Below are 22,045 nucleotides of genomic sequence, written 5' to 3'. Positions count from 1 at the left end.
TTCTAAATCAATCTCAAAATAAAGAATTTAATCTCCAGTTTATACATATTTTAAAAGGTAAAATATAAAAATTAACTGACTGAAAAAGTTATGAGGATGGAAGAATAAAATGAAGAGAAGGAATGTTTGTCATTTTATCATAGAAATTTTTCTGTTCCATAATCAAACTTCAAGTATATAGAATTTGTAACTTTTGAGCTTCAGAGTATTTAACATTAATATATTTAAGAATTTTAATATGTGAGCCAGTAATTTGAGCATTTCTTTAATATACAGTAATTTTGATAAACTTTGGTTGTTAATTACTTCTAGTGTTAAACTACTCATATAACTTTTACATGAAGGTATTTTTAATGATTAGCCAAGTCGTATACTAGAAAAAAAATTTAAAAAAAAATTAGTCGTATACTAGAAACTGGTTTCTAGTATATATATTTCAAGTCGTATACTAGAAACTGGTTTCCAGATCAACTTTAAAAAAATTTTGCTCACAATCTTAAAAACTAAAAACAAGAATTTAAAGACATGTTGCATTAAAAGATTAAAGACACAAAAAGCAACATGTGGAATTCTGTTATAGTAAACATTCTCCTAAATATTTTAAAAGATTAAATTCCTTAACTTATTTACTACAATTTTTTAAAAGTTGTTTTTAAGATTTTTCCTCATTGATAGAAGAGTTTGTTCTCTTATAATTGAGGGTTAATGCATTATTATGATATTTCATTTTAGTGGAAGAAAACCCTTATTGTATTGTGATATGGAATTCAGCACTACTAACAAACACTTGCAGATACCATGTCATGTTACTGAGCCTCTGGTTTTTTATCTGTTTTTAATAATTTATATGTACATTGACTAGTAGAATTTGAAAGCTGCTAAGAAACTGTACAGTTTTTTATAATGTAGTTTAAAAACTTAGGCATTAAAGATATGTGTTAATTTTTATTATGCACAATGTACATATTGTTACCTATCACTTAAAATAGAAACTAGAAGTTGTGTCCATAATATTTAAAATGTTTGAATGTTAATCTCTGTTCAAAAAATAATTGTGGTCTTCTAAATGTATTCTTTTATGATACACTTTATCTGTTGGCATATGCTTTCTCTGAGTAAAATTTAGTAAGTTTTAATCACAATGGGTTTTTATTTGGGAATGTCTTCTGACATCAGATACATTATTATAGAAAAAAGGTTATTTCTCCAAAAGTAGAGCATTTTAATATCCCAATAATTTTACTTTGTAGTCATAAGATTAATGTGACCTATATGACTTGTGTTGTATTTTGAGTCATGTAAGAAGATATTCTGTTTATTTATTAATGCAGAATATGCTTTGTTTTAAGTGTCATTATACCATTCACTGAGTCATTACCCATCTAAGATTTAAAATTCCCTTGTGAACGGTAGCTTGAAATTTCAAGATAATTGCTGAAGGCTAAGGGCATTGTCCTGGCAAAGGAACTATGGGTGTAATCAAAGCAGCATCCCCTATTGTATAAGAAGAATAAAACTGCAACATAGATGTCATTATATTAATTTCTAATTTCACAAAAAGCTTTTAGTAACTTTGTGAATGGTTTTGTAGTTAGAGCAGAGAAAAACTAAAGTGTAATTTCAGTCATTTAAAGACTAACTCCTGATTATTCTAACCGTTAGAAACAAAAGAAAAACAAAGAATTGATACTATTTAGCGTTGTCCACAGCATGTATTAGGAAGTATTGTCCCAACTGATAACTGTTGCTTTTTTTTTTGGCACTATTTCACAAAAAATGATTTCATAAAGGCCAGTTTTAGAGTAAAATGAAGAAGTGGCTCTTTCCTTCACAACATCCCTTAGTTATGGTATAATAAAAGATGTATTTTGAACAATTGTAAATGTTAAAAGATAACCAGATTGTGTCTGTTTGGGAGATCAAGGAATACTTCCTGTGTAATGTTTTTTGAGATGGTTTAGAAAAGATAGATGGGATTATAAAAGGCAAAAGTAATCAAAGCACATGTTATATAGGCTTGGTGGTTATGAAGTGGAAGCAATAATGTGACTAAAAATACAAGAGGAATGTTTGTTAAATATCATTATGTTTAAGACTATACCAGGTATTGGTGATACTGAGATCTGTAAGATTCTGCCTTTGCTCTCAGGGCACTAAAATTGTAATTTAGAATTCATTTGCTTAGAGATGATAAATGAAACAGTAGAAGAACATGGAAGAAAGCATAGAAAGAATAAGAAAAGATAAGATAATTGGTCAAAAAGGAGAGAAGAATGAGAAGAATTAAAAATTGTGGGTTCTAGTGATTAGGAAAACTTTAGTAACTTTACAGAAAAAAAATGAAAGGAAGACTTAGTACAAATATAGCAGCTTATGAATATGCAGGAAGTAGACATACAGATATAAGACTTTTTCTTTCAAGGTTGACACAGAAGAGATAGTGATGGAATTGAGGTGGGAGGATATAGTAATAGATAAGGCCATTCGGCATGGTAGAAGATTGCGACAGACTATGCTGAGCAATAAGGAAAAGGAAATGTGGAAACTGGTTAGAATAAAATTTAAGAGTTTAAAGATTTTGGGGGCCTTTCCTAAGCAGCCTAGGGGTAAAGTCTCAGTGCTTTCACCGTTAACCTGAGTTCAATCCCTTGCCAGGGTGCCAGGGAGCGAGCTCACATATGGCACAGCAGACCTCTCCTGTCTAGCCCACTGCTCCCCTTAGCAGTGTATTTCAGTAAATCTGCTTGTTCTGCTCCCTTCTCTGTCTCTGGTGAATTCTCTACCCCCTGTACCTCTGACCTACACACTAGTTCTTCTATGCCCAAAAAAAAAAAAAAAAAAGTAAATAAGTAAATTTAAAAAAATGAGTTTAAAGATTTTGGAGGTGGAAGATTTGGACTTGGTAGATGAAATCAAATATGTGACCTGAATGTTTTCAAGTAAGAGTTAAAGGTCATGTGAGAATTTAAAAAAAAATAGACTAGGAACAAATGGATTGGTGAAATAAGACAAAGGAAACTAGAAAGCATAATTGGAAGTGAACTGAAGATTCAAGATAATTTCCTATTCTGGTTGAAGACCTTTGGAATCAGTCCCATGGGATATGCCTCTTCTACTTTTAATGAGTAGTAATTGATTCTTTCTGTAAATACTTATTGTGTATCTGGGATCTCTTGCTGAGACTTGTTATGACAATAACCAGCTTCTTATGTTGAAACATTAACTAGCTGGTTTAATTGTATTATTGTGTAAAAAACCAGTATTACACTATTTAAATTATGTTCATACTGTGAGTTCTGTGCGCAAAAGGATTATGTCATATTCATCCTTGTATGTCAATTCCTAGACACAGCACCTAATACATAATAGGTGGTTTTGTGAAATGTTTGAATAGCTGAAACTGTGGTATAAAGACAGAATAATTCTGGGAAATTTTACTGAAACTAGTATCTATGTTTTTTAGAAGTTGAGAGAAAGTACTAAAATTACATATAGCATTTTAGAGCCTTTTAAAGAGGAAGATACACTTTTTAAAAAAAGATTTATTTACTTATCCATACAAGAACTGGGGTACAGGCCAGAGGTGTCGGGGGTGGTGAGATAATTCACCAGAGATGGAGTGGGGAACAAAACAGGCAGATTGACCGAAATACACTGCTGAGGGGAGCAGTGGGTGAGCCAGGAGAGGTCTTGCACCATGTGGGTAACTCCCTGGCCGGGGATCGAACTTGTGCTGCAGTGGCTGCTGATAGTTTCATAGGTTGCGTCTTAACACCTTGTGCCACCAGGGAGGCCCCAAAGATACACTTTTTTAAAAAACCACTGACTTAACATATTTTTGCAGTAAAGGCAAAATATAATAAAAATTATGAAATCATTTATTTTCTGTGGTACACCTTTATCATTCATATGTAACAAAGTCTCTAGTGATGTAATTTTGTTAATAATATGCTATCATTATAATCATTATAATGTGGTCTTAGTCTTTTTTTTATTAAATATAAAAGTGAATCTTTTCTCACTAACAAGGAATAGGCACTATGGATTCCATTGTCTCTTAAGTGCTTTCTATGCTTTAATTAACTTTACCAAGAATTTCATAAGAAAGAATAAGGAAATAGGACTATGGTAGCCTTGTTATAATGTTGCCAGTCATACAAGTAACTTTGTGTATGCTACTATATGTTTTTTTTTTCTTTGAATGTGAGGTGACCGAAGGTAATATTTTGTTGAAATTTCATACACAGCTCCTCCTAGATGTCATTTTAGAGTTTTTTTAAAGAACTTTTTTGCTATCAAAATGGTATATGATTGATTCTTAATCATTGCCTAAATGAAAATCCCCAACTGGTATGTGCTTTTCAACTTGCTTATCAAGAAAATGAATGTAGGGTCTCCCAGGTGGCGCAGCGGTTGAGCACTGGGCTGTGAAGCTGCCCGCAGCCCCTGCAGCACCGGTTCAATCCCCAGCCACCAGCAAGGGTCCCATATGGCACGACAGACCTCTCCTGCTGCGCCCGCTGCTCCCCTCAGCAGTGTATTTCATCAGTCTGTCTGTTCTGTTCCCTCCTCTGGCTCTGGTGACTTTTCTCACCCTCCCGCACTTCTGACTGTACCCAGTGCTTGTATAAATAAATAAATAAATAAATCTTTAAAAAAAAAAAAGAAGAAGAAAATGAATGTAGTCAGATATCTAACTGATCATTATGTGATTTATTAATAAAACATTTGACTAAAACCAGGCATTTTCTTTATTAGAGAATGTATCTGAGTTTTGAGAATTGGCTCAAATAATTGTACAATTTTTCTGTGACCTATCACCATTCTTAAAGATAGTGATTTTATCAGTAGCATACCCTATTTTTTTTTTTTTTGTCTCTACCTCAGTGCTAACACTGTCTAGAAATCTGATAATGAAAGTACCAAGCTCACAGATTTTCTGTTTAGACTTGAATGAGCAAACACGAAGATTGGCTGACTTGGAAAAGATACCAAATTTGTGTTCTTCCCTCATGCTCTTCCCTCGGTTTCTTTGTAGGCCTTCAAGATTCAAATGTGAGGGGGGTGCATTTTGAGCTCTTTTCTTTGAGATCTAGTTTTTGCTTTGATGTAGTGGGACTATGACCCTCTATCAGAACTTTTTTTTTTTTTAAGATTTATTTATTTATCCATGCAAGAACTGGGGTAGTACAGGCCAGAGGTGCAGGGGTGAGAGGATTCACCAGAGAGAGAGGAAGGAACAGAACAGGCAGAATGACTGAAATTCACTGCTGAGGGGAGCAGCGGGCTAGACAGTTAGCTATCCATAGCCTCTACAGCACGAGTTCAATCCCTGGCCGAGCTACCCACATGGTGAAATAGACCTCTCCTGTCTTGCCCACTGCTCCCCTCAGCGGTGTATTTCAGTCAATCTGCCAGGGAGGCCTATCAGAACTTTTTACATTGAATGCCCATATAAGACTTAACTTTACTCAATTTATTTAAATCTTCCTACTACAATAAAGAGTATAGTGTCATGTCAATAGAGTATATAGGGCTAACATTAGCCTTTGAGGGTAGATTGTCACCTTTTTGGTGACTACCTGTTGGTTTTGGGGACTAAAAAGGCAAAGGAGAAGTATCACTGATAACTAAATGATAACTAAATAACTAAAGTATCACTGATAATAACAAGTATGCTTATTTTTAAATTTATTTCAAGAATTATGTTAAAACTAATGCAATGTACAGCCAGTTCTGTTATAAAGAGAGGATAATAAAGATACCTTGTTTTTATTTTAACATGGAATATATGCCTTTCACACCATAAATTCTTAAGATAGCTGGAATTTGGGTTTGATATTCTGTTTTCATAGTATCAAGCTTGAGAAACTAGTTATTTCCTGGAAGTAAAAAGTAGATTTTTACATATTGAAAAGTTTCTGACAGATCTCTACAAACTGAAAATTAAAGTCATGTTTTTGATTGTATAACACTCCAAACTGGCGTAGTACTAGAGTCTCTTCAGAGTAAAAGTGGAAACTGAAATGTTACACTGATTTCAGATTTTTTTAATCACAAAGTTTAAAAACATTTAATATATTGGTAACTACCCATGGATGCATTTAGAAATATCTTGATAAATTTATTCATCAAAAATATTTATGATGTCTTATACATTACTTTGTAAGGCTAGAATCCATTTTTGTTTCATTCTCCTCACCTGAGAGGTATTGGATAAAGATCATAGTTTTAGTTCTGGCACATGAAACTTGGGAACACTGCCTAGAGTGTTGATAATTTGAGAAATGAGTGGGTGACAGATTCTGGACTTATTAGTTTTCAACTTTAGTAATAGGACATTAATATTTTTCTTATGAGTGTAAATTTTTCATAATACTTTATTCTATATTATAAACGAAAGTTTGCCTCATGTCTACAGGTCAAACTATTATAATTAGTGAAAATTAGTTATGTAAAAATACTCAAATCTCAAAAATCAAAGTAAATAAGGTTATACTATTCATTTTTTAGCTATTTTTAGAGTGATACCATGTTTCTAGAAATATCTTGTTCTGTGGGGTTTGAAGAGCAGAAATGCAAAAGAAAGAATGTAAAATAAATTTTTAATAGACAACAAATTAACTACATTTTAACTAAGTATGAACACTGAAATCAGATAAATTTCATCTGTCTTTACAGTACAACTTCAAGTGTGTTTTTTTCCCTCCCAGGACATTTATTCAGAGCAGCTGGGGATCAACCGTTTAACCTGTCCACAGTGTCGAGTGCCTTCCCAATGGTCAGCCACCCAGTCTTTGGTCTACATTCAGCCAGCTCAGGGCATTCAGAATTTGGTGGTTTGGGGACACTTGGTACACCCACAGCCTTAGCCGCACATCCCCAACTAGCATCTTTTCCAGGTAAACATCTGTTTTAAACAGTGTTTAAGGAAAGGAGGAAAGCTTAAAGATGTTCAAGCAGTAATTGTTAAATTGAACCAAAAAAATAGGCTAATGCCTGGTTTACTAAAACTTGTGCAAGAATTGGCTCAATACTGTTTATCATGTGCAAAAAAAAAAAAAAAAAAAACCACTCTGGTTTCTAGGTGGCAATGCAATTAAATATTCAAGTATTTAGCTAGAGAGAAAGGTATCTGCCACAGAAGTGAACAATTAGGCCAAGTTTTTCCTCATGCTATTTATTAAAGTACAACATGCAAAAAATTACATATTGTAAATGTAGAGTTTGATATATTTTCCTCAGCTTTGTTTTTTTTTTAAAGTTATTTAACTTTCAGTGGAAAACTAAAGTTTAGTTCTTATAACGAATATCACCATATTTTTATTTCGAGTTGCAGCTTCTCTGCACTTAGGAAGGAAAATGAATTTGAGACAGATTTCCTTATTTTTCCATATTTGATTAAAGCAACTAGAGATTTGCATCATTTACATGGCAGGAAGCTGGGTTATCCCAAATTCTACAAATGATGGGAATTTAACAATATAGTAAAACATGAATTAAAATTTAACTCAGACAAACATACTATAATTTGTCTTGCTATATTATTTTGAAAGCCTAAACTTTAATGTGTTTCCAGTGATTAATTTTACTTTAATAAATTTTAGTAAAGGATGCATGTTTTAATACATGCAAAATTTAAAAATTAGACCATAATTCTAGAGATGAAACTATCTGAATTTAAATATGACTTTGCTACATTTTAACTATGAAATGAAAATATGACCTCTCAGCTTCAGTTTACTCATTTGAAAAAAAGAGAATAATAATAATACCTGCCTACTAGGGTTCCTGTGAATATTCAGGAGATAAGCACTGTTCAGTGCTGAATGCAGTGTTTGAAACACATAATTAGTATGTAATTGGTAACTATCATTATTACTTTCTCTTGCCTACTTTAGTAGGTAATAGTTGATCAAATGCTTCTTTATACAATAAAAAGTTGATTAAATGTATATGTCAAGTACTATTTCTAGAATCATTGCCTGGAGAAAGGGAGTAGTGGGGAGGGGTAATGTGACTAGAATGTTAAAATAGTCAAATAAATCTCAATGTTTGCTTTAAAGACATATAAAAACTTATTTCATTCAGTTCATAGCAAGGTTGTTTTGCAAGATAAGCATCCAGTAGATACTTGTTGAGATACAGGATTGCTGAATAAAACGACAATACCTTCTGTACTGGAATGATAATTTAAAAGTATAAAATATTATTCCTCTGGACTTAAGTAAAGTTGGTACTTCCACTAAATAGAAAAAAAAAAAAAGACTTCCCTAACCTACACACATATTTACTCATTCTTTAATTACATAATGTTCTTTGAATATCTACTCTGTTTTATGCACTAGACCAAGTAATTGAGAAAGACACTAACACAGTATATGTTAAATTGCTTATGGTTTTTTTAGGAAATGGATAAACAGGCAATTACAAGAAAGAGTCTGTAGTGGTAAAAGTATGCCAGTTTAGGCTATTCCTGCTATTTAGAGTCCTTATTTTAGTTGCAGGTTTGGTATAATAATTTAAATTCCTTATAAATTATCCAAAAGGGTAGCTGGATTGCCAGATTTTTGAAATCATCTAATAAATGAGGAAGGAAAAAATTACTAGGAATTTTTAGTGGAAAAATTATATTAAATTTTATACACTTCTTAATTATTCCACTCTTCAGAATTAAATCAACAAATGCAAAATTATAGAATAGATAGTAGTATTATGTAATTATTTCTGTTTTATATTAATATAGTATTTCATGGAAGTTTCTTTTAAAATATTTTCATTATTTTGCTTGTTATATTTTTATATTACCATAAAGTTTTATATTACCATAAAGTTTTATAAAGTGTCCGACTATCAAGTATGAAAGATTTTAGAATTAGGCTATATTTTCTAGTTTCAAAATGAGATTCATTATATCCTATGAAATACTAAAATATTTCAGCTTAATATGGTTAATGTTGCTACCGTGCTATTATCCCATCTTTGAATACATTTAGAAATGTATAAAGTGCTGGTATGTGTAGTTCTTACTTTATTTCCTTTAATCTATAAGCTAATATATGAATAGATAAAAATATTTTTATCTTAAATTTGGAAGTTAAATAACTTTGTCACTGAACATTTATATTATTTCCTATGAATAAAATATTAAACATTTGTATAGTTGATCATCTACCATTTTTATCTTTTGTTGATTCATCTTATTCACTTGTGTTTTACTTTTTACTTGTACTGTTAGCTCAAGCACATTTTCCAGTTTTTTTTCTAAACTTTGCTGTGTGCTTATTTATCATTGACATTTCAAAGTACATTTTTGTTTTTTTCTGAGTTTATGTCTAAAATATTTGAATCTTACTGTGCTTTGATTACCTTGGTTGTTACAAAGTCTGTACATTCAATGCTAGTGCTTTAATTAATATACTCTATTAAATAACAAATATTTTGGGGAAATCTCAGTTCCTTTTTTTCAGCCATGCTATGGAACTTAATTTTCAAACATGTAAATAATGATAGACATGTAAATAATAAACATGTAAATAATTTATCCAACAGTGGATAAATGATTAGTGCTTTTGTATAGTTATTCTTGGTCTAGTTCCCATCATTCAGTCATTGCTGAATACATATTGGTGTCATTTCATTAGCAATGCCTTCTTGCAGTGTGGAAGAAAAGCTTTTGCTGTTTTTTGCATATTCTGGCTTGTAGACCTTTCAGAATGGCAGCTGCCGTGAATATTTCACTTTTTCCAAAAACCCAGATATTACTATTAGATAATGAAGGTGTGCATTGCTTTACCCCCTATTTTTAATCAAAAGATATTCCTTGAAAAACAATAAAGATCATATGATATACTGGCAATATTGAATTTTTCTCCATACTTTGAATTTTTTCTCTAATATCTGTGATTGTTGCAATGAATGAAAACTAAAACATAACATGGAAAATTGGCATGAAAGTTAGCCAGTTGGAGAAGATTGTTTCTGAGAGTTTAGAGGGGACAATATAAAGACTTTCCTTTATTTTTTTATCTCTCCTCTGTCTTCACCCATCCTTGAAAAATATGTTAAAAAATTTCACTTGTCTCCTTTTAGTTAAGAATCACTCTTTGAATATCTAAATTGAATTTGATGTTTTTCTGCCATTTAAGTAATTTTATAATGATAAATCATTGTTATCTGTGATTAATGAGAGGGAATGTAAATAAAATAAAATACCAGCTTTCTTAATTTTAGAGGAAGAAACATTATAAATGTTTAATATTTTAATGTGACTTACGTGTTTTTGAACTTTTTTTTTAGCGGTTCTTATTTCTTAGACCAATAAAAAGGTGTACTGAGTTTGCTATACTTATGCTTTTGTTTGAATATAAATATTTTCTTCCATAAATGCATCTGAGGTATATTAGATTATAATAATTTTTATATTACTATTTAAACTACCCAATTTATCAGAACCACATTCACATTGTATCTAATTTGAGGAACTTCTTAACATGGATTGTAAATGGTAACCATGAAGTCTAAGGTTTTAAGAAAAATTAATATTGTCTTAAGTATTTTGTTTCTTTGATATCGTAGAAAAATTATGGTATATCATCAAAGAGGTAGTTTTTTTTAATATTTCAAATTTTCCATTTTATTTTTCAAACTTTTGTTCATCAGAAACTTGAACTCAAGGAAACTGCCAAGTGAAGATGCTTGGGTACTATCTTAATGAGAGTAATGATGAGTGTATAATTTCTAATTTAGATATCTTAAAATTATAAAGATGATCAGAATTATGTGTAATTCAGCAATTCTGTTCCAAGACGAAACTTGAAAAAAATTTTTTAGGGCTAAAATATTAAAATCATTTTTATGTTAATTAGGAAGTTAATTCAAGTATTTATGTTTGTTTGGTATTTGGTTTTGAGGTACAGAATGGTGGCGAACAGCAGATGTCCATACTCGTACAGGGGCTACCTTCTTTCCACCATTACTGGGAATTCCACCACTGTTTGCTCCTTCAGCCCAGAATCATGATTCTACTTCATTCCATTCAAGAACTTCAGGAAAAAGTAATCGAAATGGTCCTGAAAAAGGTATACATATTAATTGAATTGAAGGGCTACAAACCCTCTATTCTAATAATCTTATCAGTAGACTTCAGTTTTAATAGCACTTAGATAGTATTGTGCTAGATACTTTCACATTGGAAGTGTTTCATGTTGAAAAATTATCATTTTGCAAGGTCCAAATAAGTTATTCCAGGAAATACTGCTTTCATGTGAATGTGGCATAATCAGGATTTGAACCCAGATTTCCTAGTTTTCCATCCCACTGCTTTTCCTCTGTATTCCATTAGGTCCTTTAGGTAACTGAATATATTGCTTCTTCTGTGATTAAGCATTAAATTCGTGAAAACTAATGTCGTAGTACTCCTTTTTGCTTTAAATGGTCATTAATATTTTTGTCAATCATAACTATTATTAGAATGTCATTTGTGTATTATAATGGTTTATTCTCTTTTTTCTTGAGTGTTTTGAGGAGTTTTCTCTGAAAGATATAATATTTGCATTTAGTTATATTTCTAAACATTTTTAAAATTAAAATGAAATTCATATACATGTGAAATTAACCATTTTAAAGTAGCATTAATGTGCCCAAATGTTACGGAACCACCACCTCTCTAATTTTTTTTTTTTTAATTTTTTTTTTTTATTTTTATATTCCCCCATACAATTGCAAACGCCCCATTCTGACCCCAACCCTTCCCCTCCCGCCCCCCACCCCCCAAAAAGTGTCTCTGGTTCATAGTTTTTTGTTGATTTTGATTTTCACTTTCTTATATTTATTTTCCTGGTCCCTTATTTAAGTTTTCTAGATTCCTGCTATGAGTGAGACCATCCGGTATTTTTCTTTTTCTTTTTGGCTTACATCAACCTAAGGAAAACTCCATATCTGTTATGCAGTTTCTCCTATTTTTCCCTCCCTCCAGTTCCTGATAAACTACCAGAATGCACTTTATCTCTATGGATCTGCCTATTGTGAATATCTCAAATAGATGGTATCTTACGATATGTGAGATGTCTGGCTTCTTTCATTTAGTTTAATGTTTTCAATAGTTATCTACATTGTAGCATATATCATTACTTCATTTGTTTTTATGGCTGAATAGCATTCTATTGTATAAATGTTTATTTTATTTTCAAGGTGTAAATGGATCAATAAATGGAAACAGTGCATCATCTGTATCTGGCATCAATACATCTGTACTATCTACTACTGCTTCAAGTTCCGTGGGACAAACTAAAAGTATAAGCTCAGGTGGAGGAAATCGAAAATGTAATCAGGAGCAAAACAAAAACCAGCCTTTAGATGCTAGAGCTGACAAAATTAAAGATAAGGTAAGGTATTCTTTGAAGGACAAATATATATCTTTAAATATTTATATGTATGCATGTATTTACCCATTCTAAAGCTAAAACCACTAGAATATATGGAATAATTTATTATGCATTACCAACTCCTCTATTTTTGCAGATGTTTATTTTTATGATGTACTAATATTATGTATTTTAAAAAATTAAAACTATCACCACTAATATAAATAATAACAACTAAGATTTATTGAGAACTGAATACATACCAGCTCTGCTCTAATTGCTTTACATTCAATATCCATTTCATTCTTCCCTGTGCCCCTAATGAGACAGGTATTATTGCAAATGCAAAACAGATTTCCAAAATCGTAGGTGGGTAAGTGACAAGGATTTGAAGCCAGTGCAGGTTAACTCCAGAATCCATGCTTTAGGAAAGCATAAGCAAAATTCTCTTTGTTGAGAACATATTTAAATATACAAAGTAGTTATAGTAGTGTTATAATCCTGTGTGTTCATTATTCAGTTCCAACCATTATCATCTCATAGCCAATTTAATTTCCTTGTATCCCCGACTCTGCAAGTTATCACTTTTATTGCCTCTCTGCTTTCAATTCATCCCTTTCACCTTTGCCAGTTGGCAGAGTGTTAGACCTTGTCAATACAGGGTGCTATAGAAACACTAGAAGAGGCTTCTGTTTCGGTTTCCAATGTTAACTTCTTGATCTTATTATGTGACTGTTGGTGGATGACTTTCTTGACAGCTGGTAGCTACTCTGTCAGTTGTGTTAAGGAGACCTACTAGGGTACACTGTCTAGTGAGTTTTACTGGTATCTGAACAGGCAGCTTATTAGTAGTTTTGTTGGTTTCTTAGTGAGTACCTTTCTAATTAGTTTTACTGGGACCATGGTTAGGAAGTTCCCAGTCAGTTTTTTTTGGCACTGCAGCAGACAGTGCTTCCTGTGTCAATCTTGACCTGCAATACCTCACTGATCTCTGACACCAGTGAACAACAGACACCTTGTTTCCAGCAGTCTCCCAAATCCCTTAGTAATGAAAGACCGTACTTCCCTTAAGATCATGATTTTTATAATTCATTGCTTTTGTAATTTACTGCCTCTTTTTTTTTTTTTTTATAAGTTTGTCCTTTAACTTGCCAGAAAATACTGTTGAAATGTTCGTAACTTTTTATTGTACTCAATCTTGTTGCTCCATCATTTCAACATTTCTCCTTTTCAGGCCTCCTATTGGCATTTTTCTATGGTTAAATGTTTATTTAGTTATAATTCATCTCATGATTTATCCACTACTGTTGTCTGTTCTTTAAGCACAAATCTTTGCTTTCATGTGATCCAGTGTCCCTTTGGATGTTCTTTTTCATAAAGAGTCTTAAATGTTCATGAAATTAATCTCTCTCTTTGATCATATTTTTCTATATTTTCTATTTTGATCATATTTGTCTGTTTTTTCTGATGTGAAATATAAAAATTATTTTTTTTTACCCTAACCAAAGAAATGCCCTATTTTTTTTCTTTTTTATCTTCTCTATAGCATTTATTGCTATATGGAACACTTTGCTTTTATATTAATTATCTGTCTACTTTGCCAGACCTTGACTAGCATATAAATTTCTTGGAAAAAAGGACTCTCTTAGACATCATTGTGGTCTAACACCTAGAAAGATATATGTGGCATGTTATTTGTAAATACTTGGTAACTGAAACACTATCTGCATAAAGAAGACTAAAGCTAAATAAGGAGTGCAATAATACATAAACTAAAATTGTGTTGATAGATACTGCCATGACCCCAGCATAAGGGGGGTCACATAAATTCATAAAGCATTCCATATGCTTAGAAAATAGAAATTGAAGGTTTAAATAGATGTAGAGATATGAGATGTAGGAGATTAAAGGTTCAAAAGAGGGGATGGTAAAATTTGAAGAAAGCTATGGAAGCAGAATACACCAAATGGCAGATTGAATCAGTAGCCTCAAAAATAATAATGCATACAGAACCCAAGCAGAAAAGAGAGAAATGTGAAGAAAAAATGAAGAAATACTTTGAGAAGGATCTGACTCCAGTAGGAAAGGCAGCATAAGGATAGTGGGTATTTCAGAAGGGGAACAGAGAGAAAGTTACAGAGAACTTTTTCTCTGTAAGAAATAATACAGGAAAATTTTCCAAACCCTAGAAGGGACCCTAACTGTATAAGTCTGTGAAGTTTAATGTGCTCCTGGTTATGCCTATATGCAATAAGATCTATACCAAGACATAGTCACAAAACTACCAAGACTTCAAAGGAATATTAAAGGTGACTAGAAAATAAAGCAGGTAATTTATGAAGGTACTCCCATCAGGTTGACATCATACATCTCTGAAATAACCAAACAAAGAAGGGAAGAATGGAATAATGCATTCAAAATACTTGAAAGATAAAACCTTCCAACTAAGAATACTATATCCTGTAAGTTACCCTTTCAAAGGTGAGGGAGACATAAAGTCCTTCCCAGACAAACATAAGCGAAGGAACTTACACATACTCCACCTCCCCTACAATAAATATTAAAAGTTCTTCTATCTATATCAGAGGCAAGGAAATACACATAAAAAATTGGATGAGGAAATAAATAGAACAAGAAACTAAAGACAATGGCAGTAATAAATTCTCATATATCAATAATCAACCTAAATGGAAATAGATTGACCTCACCAATCAAAAGTCACAGAGAGGGTGATTAGATATGAACACAAAACCCAACTTGACACTGTCTCCATGGGACTTGTCTGAGCTCCATGGATAACCATAGACTCCAAGTAAATGGTTGGAAAACATCTATAAGCAAAGGGGACTCCCCACCAAAAAAAGTAAGGACAGCCATATTTATATAAAATAAAATAGACTTTCATCTCAAAAAGATACAAGAGATAGGTATGGACATTATATAATGGCTAAGTTATTAGTACATCAGGAAAAAATAACACTCATCAAAATACAAAAGGGAACTATTAACAAATATAAAAGCAGGTATTGGCGCCGACACAATTGTACTTCAGTACCCTACATTCATCAGTGGACACATCAACCCGAAAGAAAATCACATGGAAACAGTCACCTCAAACAAGGAATTAATAGACATGGGCTTAATAGACATTTATAGGACACTACATTCCAAAAAAGCTGAGTACACATTCTTCTGAAGTGCACATGGAACATTCTCGAGAACAGACAAAATATTGGGTCACAAAACATGTTTCAATAAATTCATAAAGATTGAAATCATATGAAGTTATCTTCTGATTAAAATAATATCAAGTTAGAAATCAACCACAAAAAAGAAAGTGGAGGGGGGATTCTAACAGTTGGACAATGAGCAATAGACTGGACATAAAGGACAATTGGGGTTATGATGAATTAAGGAGAAATTTAAAATATTTACAAATGACATGGGCCTCTCCGGTGGCACAGTGGCTGAGCGCTGGATTGTGAAGTTGCCCGCAGCCTCTGCAGCGCCAGTTCGATCCCCAGCCACTGGGTGAGGGTCCCACATGGCACGCAGACCTCTCCTGCTGTCCGCTGCTCCCCTCAGCAGTGTACCTTGGTCCTTCTGCCAGTTCTGCTCCCTGCTCTGGCTCTGGTGAATTCTCTCACCCTCCCGTGCTTCTGACTGTACCCAGTGCTTCTGACTGTACCCAGTGCGCCTCCCCGGTGGCGCAGTGGTTGAGCGCTGGCTGGGTTGCGAGGCTGCCTGCAGCCTCTGCAGCGCTGGTTCGATTCCCGGCTGCTTCCCGGCCACTGCAGGAGGGTCCCACATGGTGCGCAGACCTCTCCTGCCGCCCGCTGCTCCCCTCAGCAGTGTACTTCGGTCCTTCTGCCTGCTCTGCTCCACGCTCTGGCTCTGGTGGATTCTCTCACCCTCCCGCGCTTCTGACTGTACCCAGTGCTTGTATAAATAAATAAATAAATAAAAATATATATTAAAAAAAAATTTACAAATGACAGTTGAAAATAATATAAGCAAACCTTTGGAACACACCAAAAACACTACTAAGAGGGTAGTATATAACTATACAAATCTGCAACAAGAAATAAGATAGCTGTCAAATAAATAACCTCACATCCTAAATGGGTAGGAAAATAGAACAAAATCAAAAGCCAGTAGAAGCAAGAAATAATAAAAATTAGAGCAGAAATAATTGAAATAAAAATAAAGACTGTACAAAATATCAAAAAAATTCTTTTTTTAAAAAAATAGATAAATGTTAGCTAGTCTAACAGAAAAAAAGGGGAGAAAACTAATAAGTAGATCTAGAAATAAAAGGGAAGTTACAGCAGACAGTTCAAATACAGAGAATCATAAGAGACTGCTATGAACAGCTATATGCCAATAAATTAAATAACCTAGCATAAAGAGACAAATTCTCTGAAGTATTTAGATTTCTCAGATTGAATTAGGAAGTAAAGAAAATCTGAACAGAACAATCACAAGCAAGGGAATTTAAATAATCAAAAGATTCCTGAAATGCAAAAGCCCAGGAACATATGGTTTCACTAGTGAGTTCTACCAACCTTCAAAGATAAACTGGTACCTATCCATCTCAAACCCTATCAAAATATTGAGGAGAAGGGAATATTTTCAAATATATTTATGAGATGAAAATTTCTCATACTAAAAGCAGACAAGAGCATCACAGAAAAAAAAAGAATACTACAGACCTTTATCATTGATGAAAATAAATGCAGAAGTCTTCAACAAAATCTCATCAATTCAAATTCAACAACACATGAAAAGGATTATATATTTTGACCAAGTGTGATTTATTGCAGGGACACAGTGTGGATCAAATCCACAAATTGATTAATGTGATTTACTACATCAACAAAAGGGAAGATGAAACTCATATGATCTTATCTCAATGCAGAGAAAGCATTTGCTAAGATTCAACATCCATTATTAGAAAAACTCTCAACAAAGTTGGGGTACAAGGAACATACCTAAATATAGCAAGTACACCATATATGGTCATACCATATATTTGTCATACCATATATGACAGAACCACACCTAACGTCATAGTAAGATAAGAAACTTGCTCATCTTGAGATGAGTAAGGTAAGAAACTGAAAGCTTTTCCGCTAAGATCAGGTAAAGACAAAGATATCCATTCTCACCACTACTATTCTAAATAGTATTGGAAGTTCTAGCTAGAACAATTAGACAAGAGAAAGATATGAATGGAATCCAAATTGGGAAAAAAATAAAAGTATCAGTGTTTGCAGATGACATGATTAACTGCATAGAAACCCCTAAAGACTCCACTTAAAAAAAAAACCCACAAAAAAGCCACACAACAATTAGAGATGATCAGTACAGTGGGCTATAATATCAATTTACAAAAATTGATTGTGTTCCTATATGCAAATAATAACCTAGAAGAGAAAAAAATCAAGAAAAACATTTCTCTTTACTATTACATCAAAAACAGTTAAATCCCTAAGAATATACTAAACAAAAGAGGTGGAGGACTGGCCAGTTAATACTGTAAGACATTGTTAAAATAAATAGAAGACAGAGAGAATGGGAAAGATATTTCCTGTTAATAGACTAGAAGAATTAACATTGTTAAAAATGGCCATTTTACCTAAAGCAGTATACTGATTGATTGCATCCATACCAAGTTTCAGTGACATTCTTCAAAGAAATAGAACAAACATTACTGAAATTTATGTGGAACCACAGAAAATCCCAGATAACCATAACAATTCTGACAGAAGTATCATACTACAATAGTTCAAAACATACTGCAAAGCTATAGTATCAAAGCAGTATCGTATTGAATTAAAAAAAACAAAGACCAGTGACTAGAATTGAGAACCTGGAAATAAACTTATAATTACATGGACAGTTAATCTACAACAAAGGAGCCAAGCATATGCAATTGAAAAAAAAAATGGTCTTGGGAAAACTGCAGAGCCATAGGCAAAAGAATGAATCTTGACCACTATTTCACACCATATAGTGAAGTTAAGTCAAAATAGATTGAAAACTTGTATGTAAGACCTGGAACCGTAAAATGCATAGGCAAAAACACAGACAATACACTCCACCATATCAGCTTCACAGATGTCTTGGGGGACTTGACTCAACAGCAATGGAATCAAAAGTTTGACTACATCAAACTAATATGCTTCTGCAAAGCAAAAGAACCCATCATTAAAACAAACAAACAAACAAAAACACCCTATTGAATGGAAGGAAATATTTACAGATCATTTATCTTCAAGTGGCTGATGTCCAGTATCTACAAAGTAATTGTACAACTAAATAAGGAGTGATGCAATTTGTGGATTCTCTCTCATTTTATATGTACATGAAATAAAGTGAAAAATATTGTGAAAAAGATAGCATATTTTATCTAGCCTACTCACAATTAATTTAACCTAAGGTAACCCTGATTTACCACTCTTTATGGGTGTCGGCAGGAAAGCAGTTGGGTCATTTCTCCCCATTGCTTCACTGGTGCTCCTTGTCCTATTTTCCCAAATCTGATCTCTTGCTTTGTCATGTAAACATTCTCTCCTACTTTCTGCTAGTATACTTCTCAAAATATAGACTGAAGAATTTGATTCAACCTTTTCTCTATTTTGTATTTTGGAGAAAGCTCCTTATTATCAGTAAGCATGTATTTTCCCCCACTATCCAACGGGTTGTGTTAAGTAATTATGAATGCCAAGTTTAGTAAATATATATCAAATCCAAAAAAAAAACCCTAAATAAAAACTTTATACTTACATAACCCTATAATTGGAGTTATTATTTTTTAAAGAGCTCTTTTTAATATGTTGTACATTTTGAAGCTTTGCAGTCATGAGCAGATCTGTGTATTTATTTATATTTCCAATGTTGTGCACATGACAGAGATTGTACTTTTTATTCACAGATTCCTGTCAGATTATTTTGATTAGTTTGTGGACTAATTATCTTTACAATATGGTCTTTTTAATGCTAAAATGACATTTTGAGATCATAAATATCATTTCAAAGCTAAAAGATCATATTTCTTACTGAAACTTGATTTTTTCCCCCAAAGTAAAGACTTGCTCAAAATCTTGTTTTTATACAGAAACCAAGGAAGAAAACTATGGAAAGTTCTAGCAACAGTGACAGTGATTCAGGCACATCATCCGACACCTCAAGTGAAGGAATTAGTAGTAGTGATTCAGATGATCTTGAGGAAGATGAAGAAGATCAAAGTATTGAAGAAAGTGAAGATGATGATTCTGAATCAGAGAGCGAAGCACAACATAAAAGTAACAACCAGGTATGATGTCATTAGCAGTGTCTATACATTATTCATATTTGGGCATTAACTGGTTAATCTCAACTCAAAATCTGTAGAGTTGAAGTTAATCATTGCCTTTAATTCTTATACATGAGAAAGAAGAAGAGGGAAAAACAATTTTAAAGGCATTTGGTGGTTTTTTTAATGAACTTTAGCAGAAGTCATTAAGAACTTTGTAATATACCCTGTTTTCCTTTATTTTTACTGTTTGATTTTTTTTTGTTTTAATAAATGTTAAGAAGTTGCTTTTCAATTTTTATTTACAGGTGCTATTACATAGTATTTCAGACCCAAAAGCAGAGGGACAGAAAACAACTGAAAAAGCCCAGGAAAAAAGAATACACCAGCCATTACCTCTAGTGTCTGAATCCCAGACTCACTCATCATTCCAATCCCAGCAGAAGCAGCCTCAGGTTTTGTCACAGCAGCTTCCATTTATTTTCCAAAGCTCTCAGGCAAAGGAGGAATCTGTGAACAAACACACAAGTGTAATACAGTCTACGGGATTGGTGTCCAATGTGAAACCTTTATCTTTGGTAAATCAAGCCAAAAAGGAAACTTATATGAAACTCATAGTTCCTTCTCCTGAAGTTCTTAAAGCAGGGAATAAAAATACCTCTGAAGAATCTAGTTCTTTGACAAATGAATTGCGATCCAAACGGGTGAGTTAAAAATTATTAGGGAAGAATTTTATTATTAGAAAAAGAGCTTGGATATAGTCTAACAATATGCAAGTTTTAATTAAATTCTACTATTATTTTTATACTCTCTGTCACTAGAAATAGAAATACACATCAGCAAATTAAATATCTCTGATTCTGTGTTTATATATAAGACAGATACATATAGATATGCTTAATATATTTTTCATTACAAAATTGTGTTATTTTTTCCCAGCTTTATTGACTTAGCAGTAAGGGGAGAAATGTGTTTGAATATACAAATTTCACAAATGCTTTTGTTTAAAAGTCAATGTCATGTTTTCTAATACCAATATATTCTTTGTTAAAGAAATTGACTCAAGTGATTTACCTTTTGTAGTCCTATAATTTTAATTGTTAAGTATAAAAATTCTTTGTAATAATTTATTTTGCCATTCATAATATATGAAATACAAAATATTTTAGTAACTTTTACTTACATAAACATCAAAACCATTCATCAGAGAATTTGCTTTCTTGCTGCTGATTTTATATTACAACATAATCTAAGTTTGTATGTCCAGTAAAATTCTAGTAATCCAATTAGCAGCTCTTATTTTACAACAATGGAAAAAATACTATGTGTGGGCATAGTATTCTCGTTTGTGGTTATAAAAATGATCATTAGCATCCTAATATTAGTTAACTTTCAGAGGTCTTACTATTAACAATTGTTTTATGTGCTGAAAATACATTTTCTCATTGGATACTAATATCTACATATGCTATTATCCCCATTTACAGATGATCAAATTAAGATTCAAGGAACTTAAGTAACCTTCCCAAAATCACACTGCAAGTTAGTGCAACTAGAATACAAACCTGGGCAGTGTGGAACTAGAGGCTTTTTCTTAACCACTATCAGGTGCTGCCTTTCTCATAAAAGTCATGAATTTTTCCATTGACTCTTACTGTTCTGTGAAGAATTTAATGCAGGGTCAAAGAAGAATGACGAGCAAATCAGGCTTTTTTTGACAATAAAAATGAGTGATTCTTAAATCTCAGTATACATTAGAATCATCTGAGAAGCTAAAAAAAATACCACCTCAGAACAATTAACTCAGGATCTGTTGTGGTGAGACTAAAAGCATGTCCAAAGAGGTTCCCAGGTGATTCATGTGCAGCCACATTTGAGATTCTCCTGATCTAAATGGTACGACCAATGTTATAATACTATGCATACAATAATTTATGATGCACTGCTCAGTCATAAGGCAATATTACTGCCATTACATCTTCATGAGTAAATCAAGAAGATTAAAAAATATACAGTTTGGGTGATTTTAATTTTCATTACTGCATATACAACTTTCAGATAAATGAGTTTACAGAGCTGCATCAAGATTATATGCATCATAAAAGATTTCTTCATGTTTTTAGTTTCTTAAATGTTGCTTATTTAAAGCATTTGATATGACTGAATTAAAAATCATTCATTATTGCACTTGCATAATTATGAAACCATATAATCTTATGTAATCCTTTTTATGTGAAGTACAGAAACTAAGGCAGATAGAGCTAATGTCACTTACTAACATCACATAACAAGTTAAAGGACAGAAGTATTGTAAATAGAGGTCATAAAAGCCCAAGATTAAAATGAAATATTTTGGTATTTCTGAAATGCTAATAATAGTTAA

General features: G+C 32.5%; 1 protein-coding gene across 4 annotated transcripts in view; it reads left to right on the top strand.

Moving 5' to 3' along the window:
- Nucleotides 1-22,045, top strand: part of BAZ2B (bromodomain adjacent to zinc finger domain 2B) — a gene marked incomplete at its 5' end in the record, with an annotated part of 102,514 nt that overhangs the window by 10,548 nt on the left and 69,921 nt on the right. For 2 of the 4 annotated variants that reach the window (XM_084235177.1, XM_084235175.1), the window contains 5 exons: nucleotides 6,714-6,902; nucleotides 10,914-11,081; nucleotides 12,193-12,386; nucleotides 19,486-19,683; nucleotides 19,971-20,366. In XM_084235177.1, the coding sequence (XP_084091303.1) occupies nucleotides 6,714-6,902; nucleotides 10,914-11,081; nucleotides 12,193-12,386; nucleotides 19,486-19,683; nucleotides 19,971-20,366 (1,145 nt within the window). The remainder of the gene's footprint in view (nucleotides 1-6,713; nucleotides 6,903-10,913; nucleotides 11,082-12,192; nucleotides 12,387-19,485; nucleotides 19,684-19,970; nucleotides 20,367-22,045) is intronic. The other 2 variants (XM_084235178.1, XM_084235176.1) reach the window with 2 other exon arrangements.

Source organism: Talpa europaea (genome assembly GCF_964194135.1).
Source record: "Talpa europaea genome assembly, chromosome: 1".
NCBI classification, from domain to species: Eukaryota; Metazoa; Chordata; class Mammalia; order Eulipotyphla; family Talpidae; genus Talpa; species Talpa europaea.
Note: the sequence above shows the minus strand (reverse complement) of the source record. Positions and strands in the feature narration are given on the sequence as shown.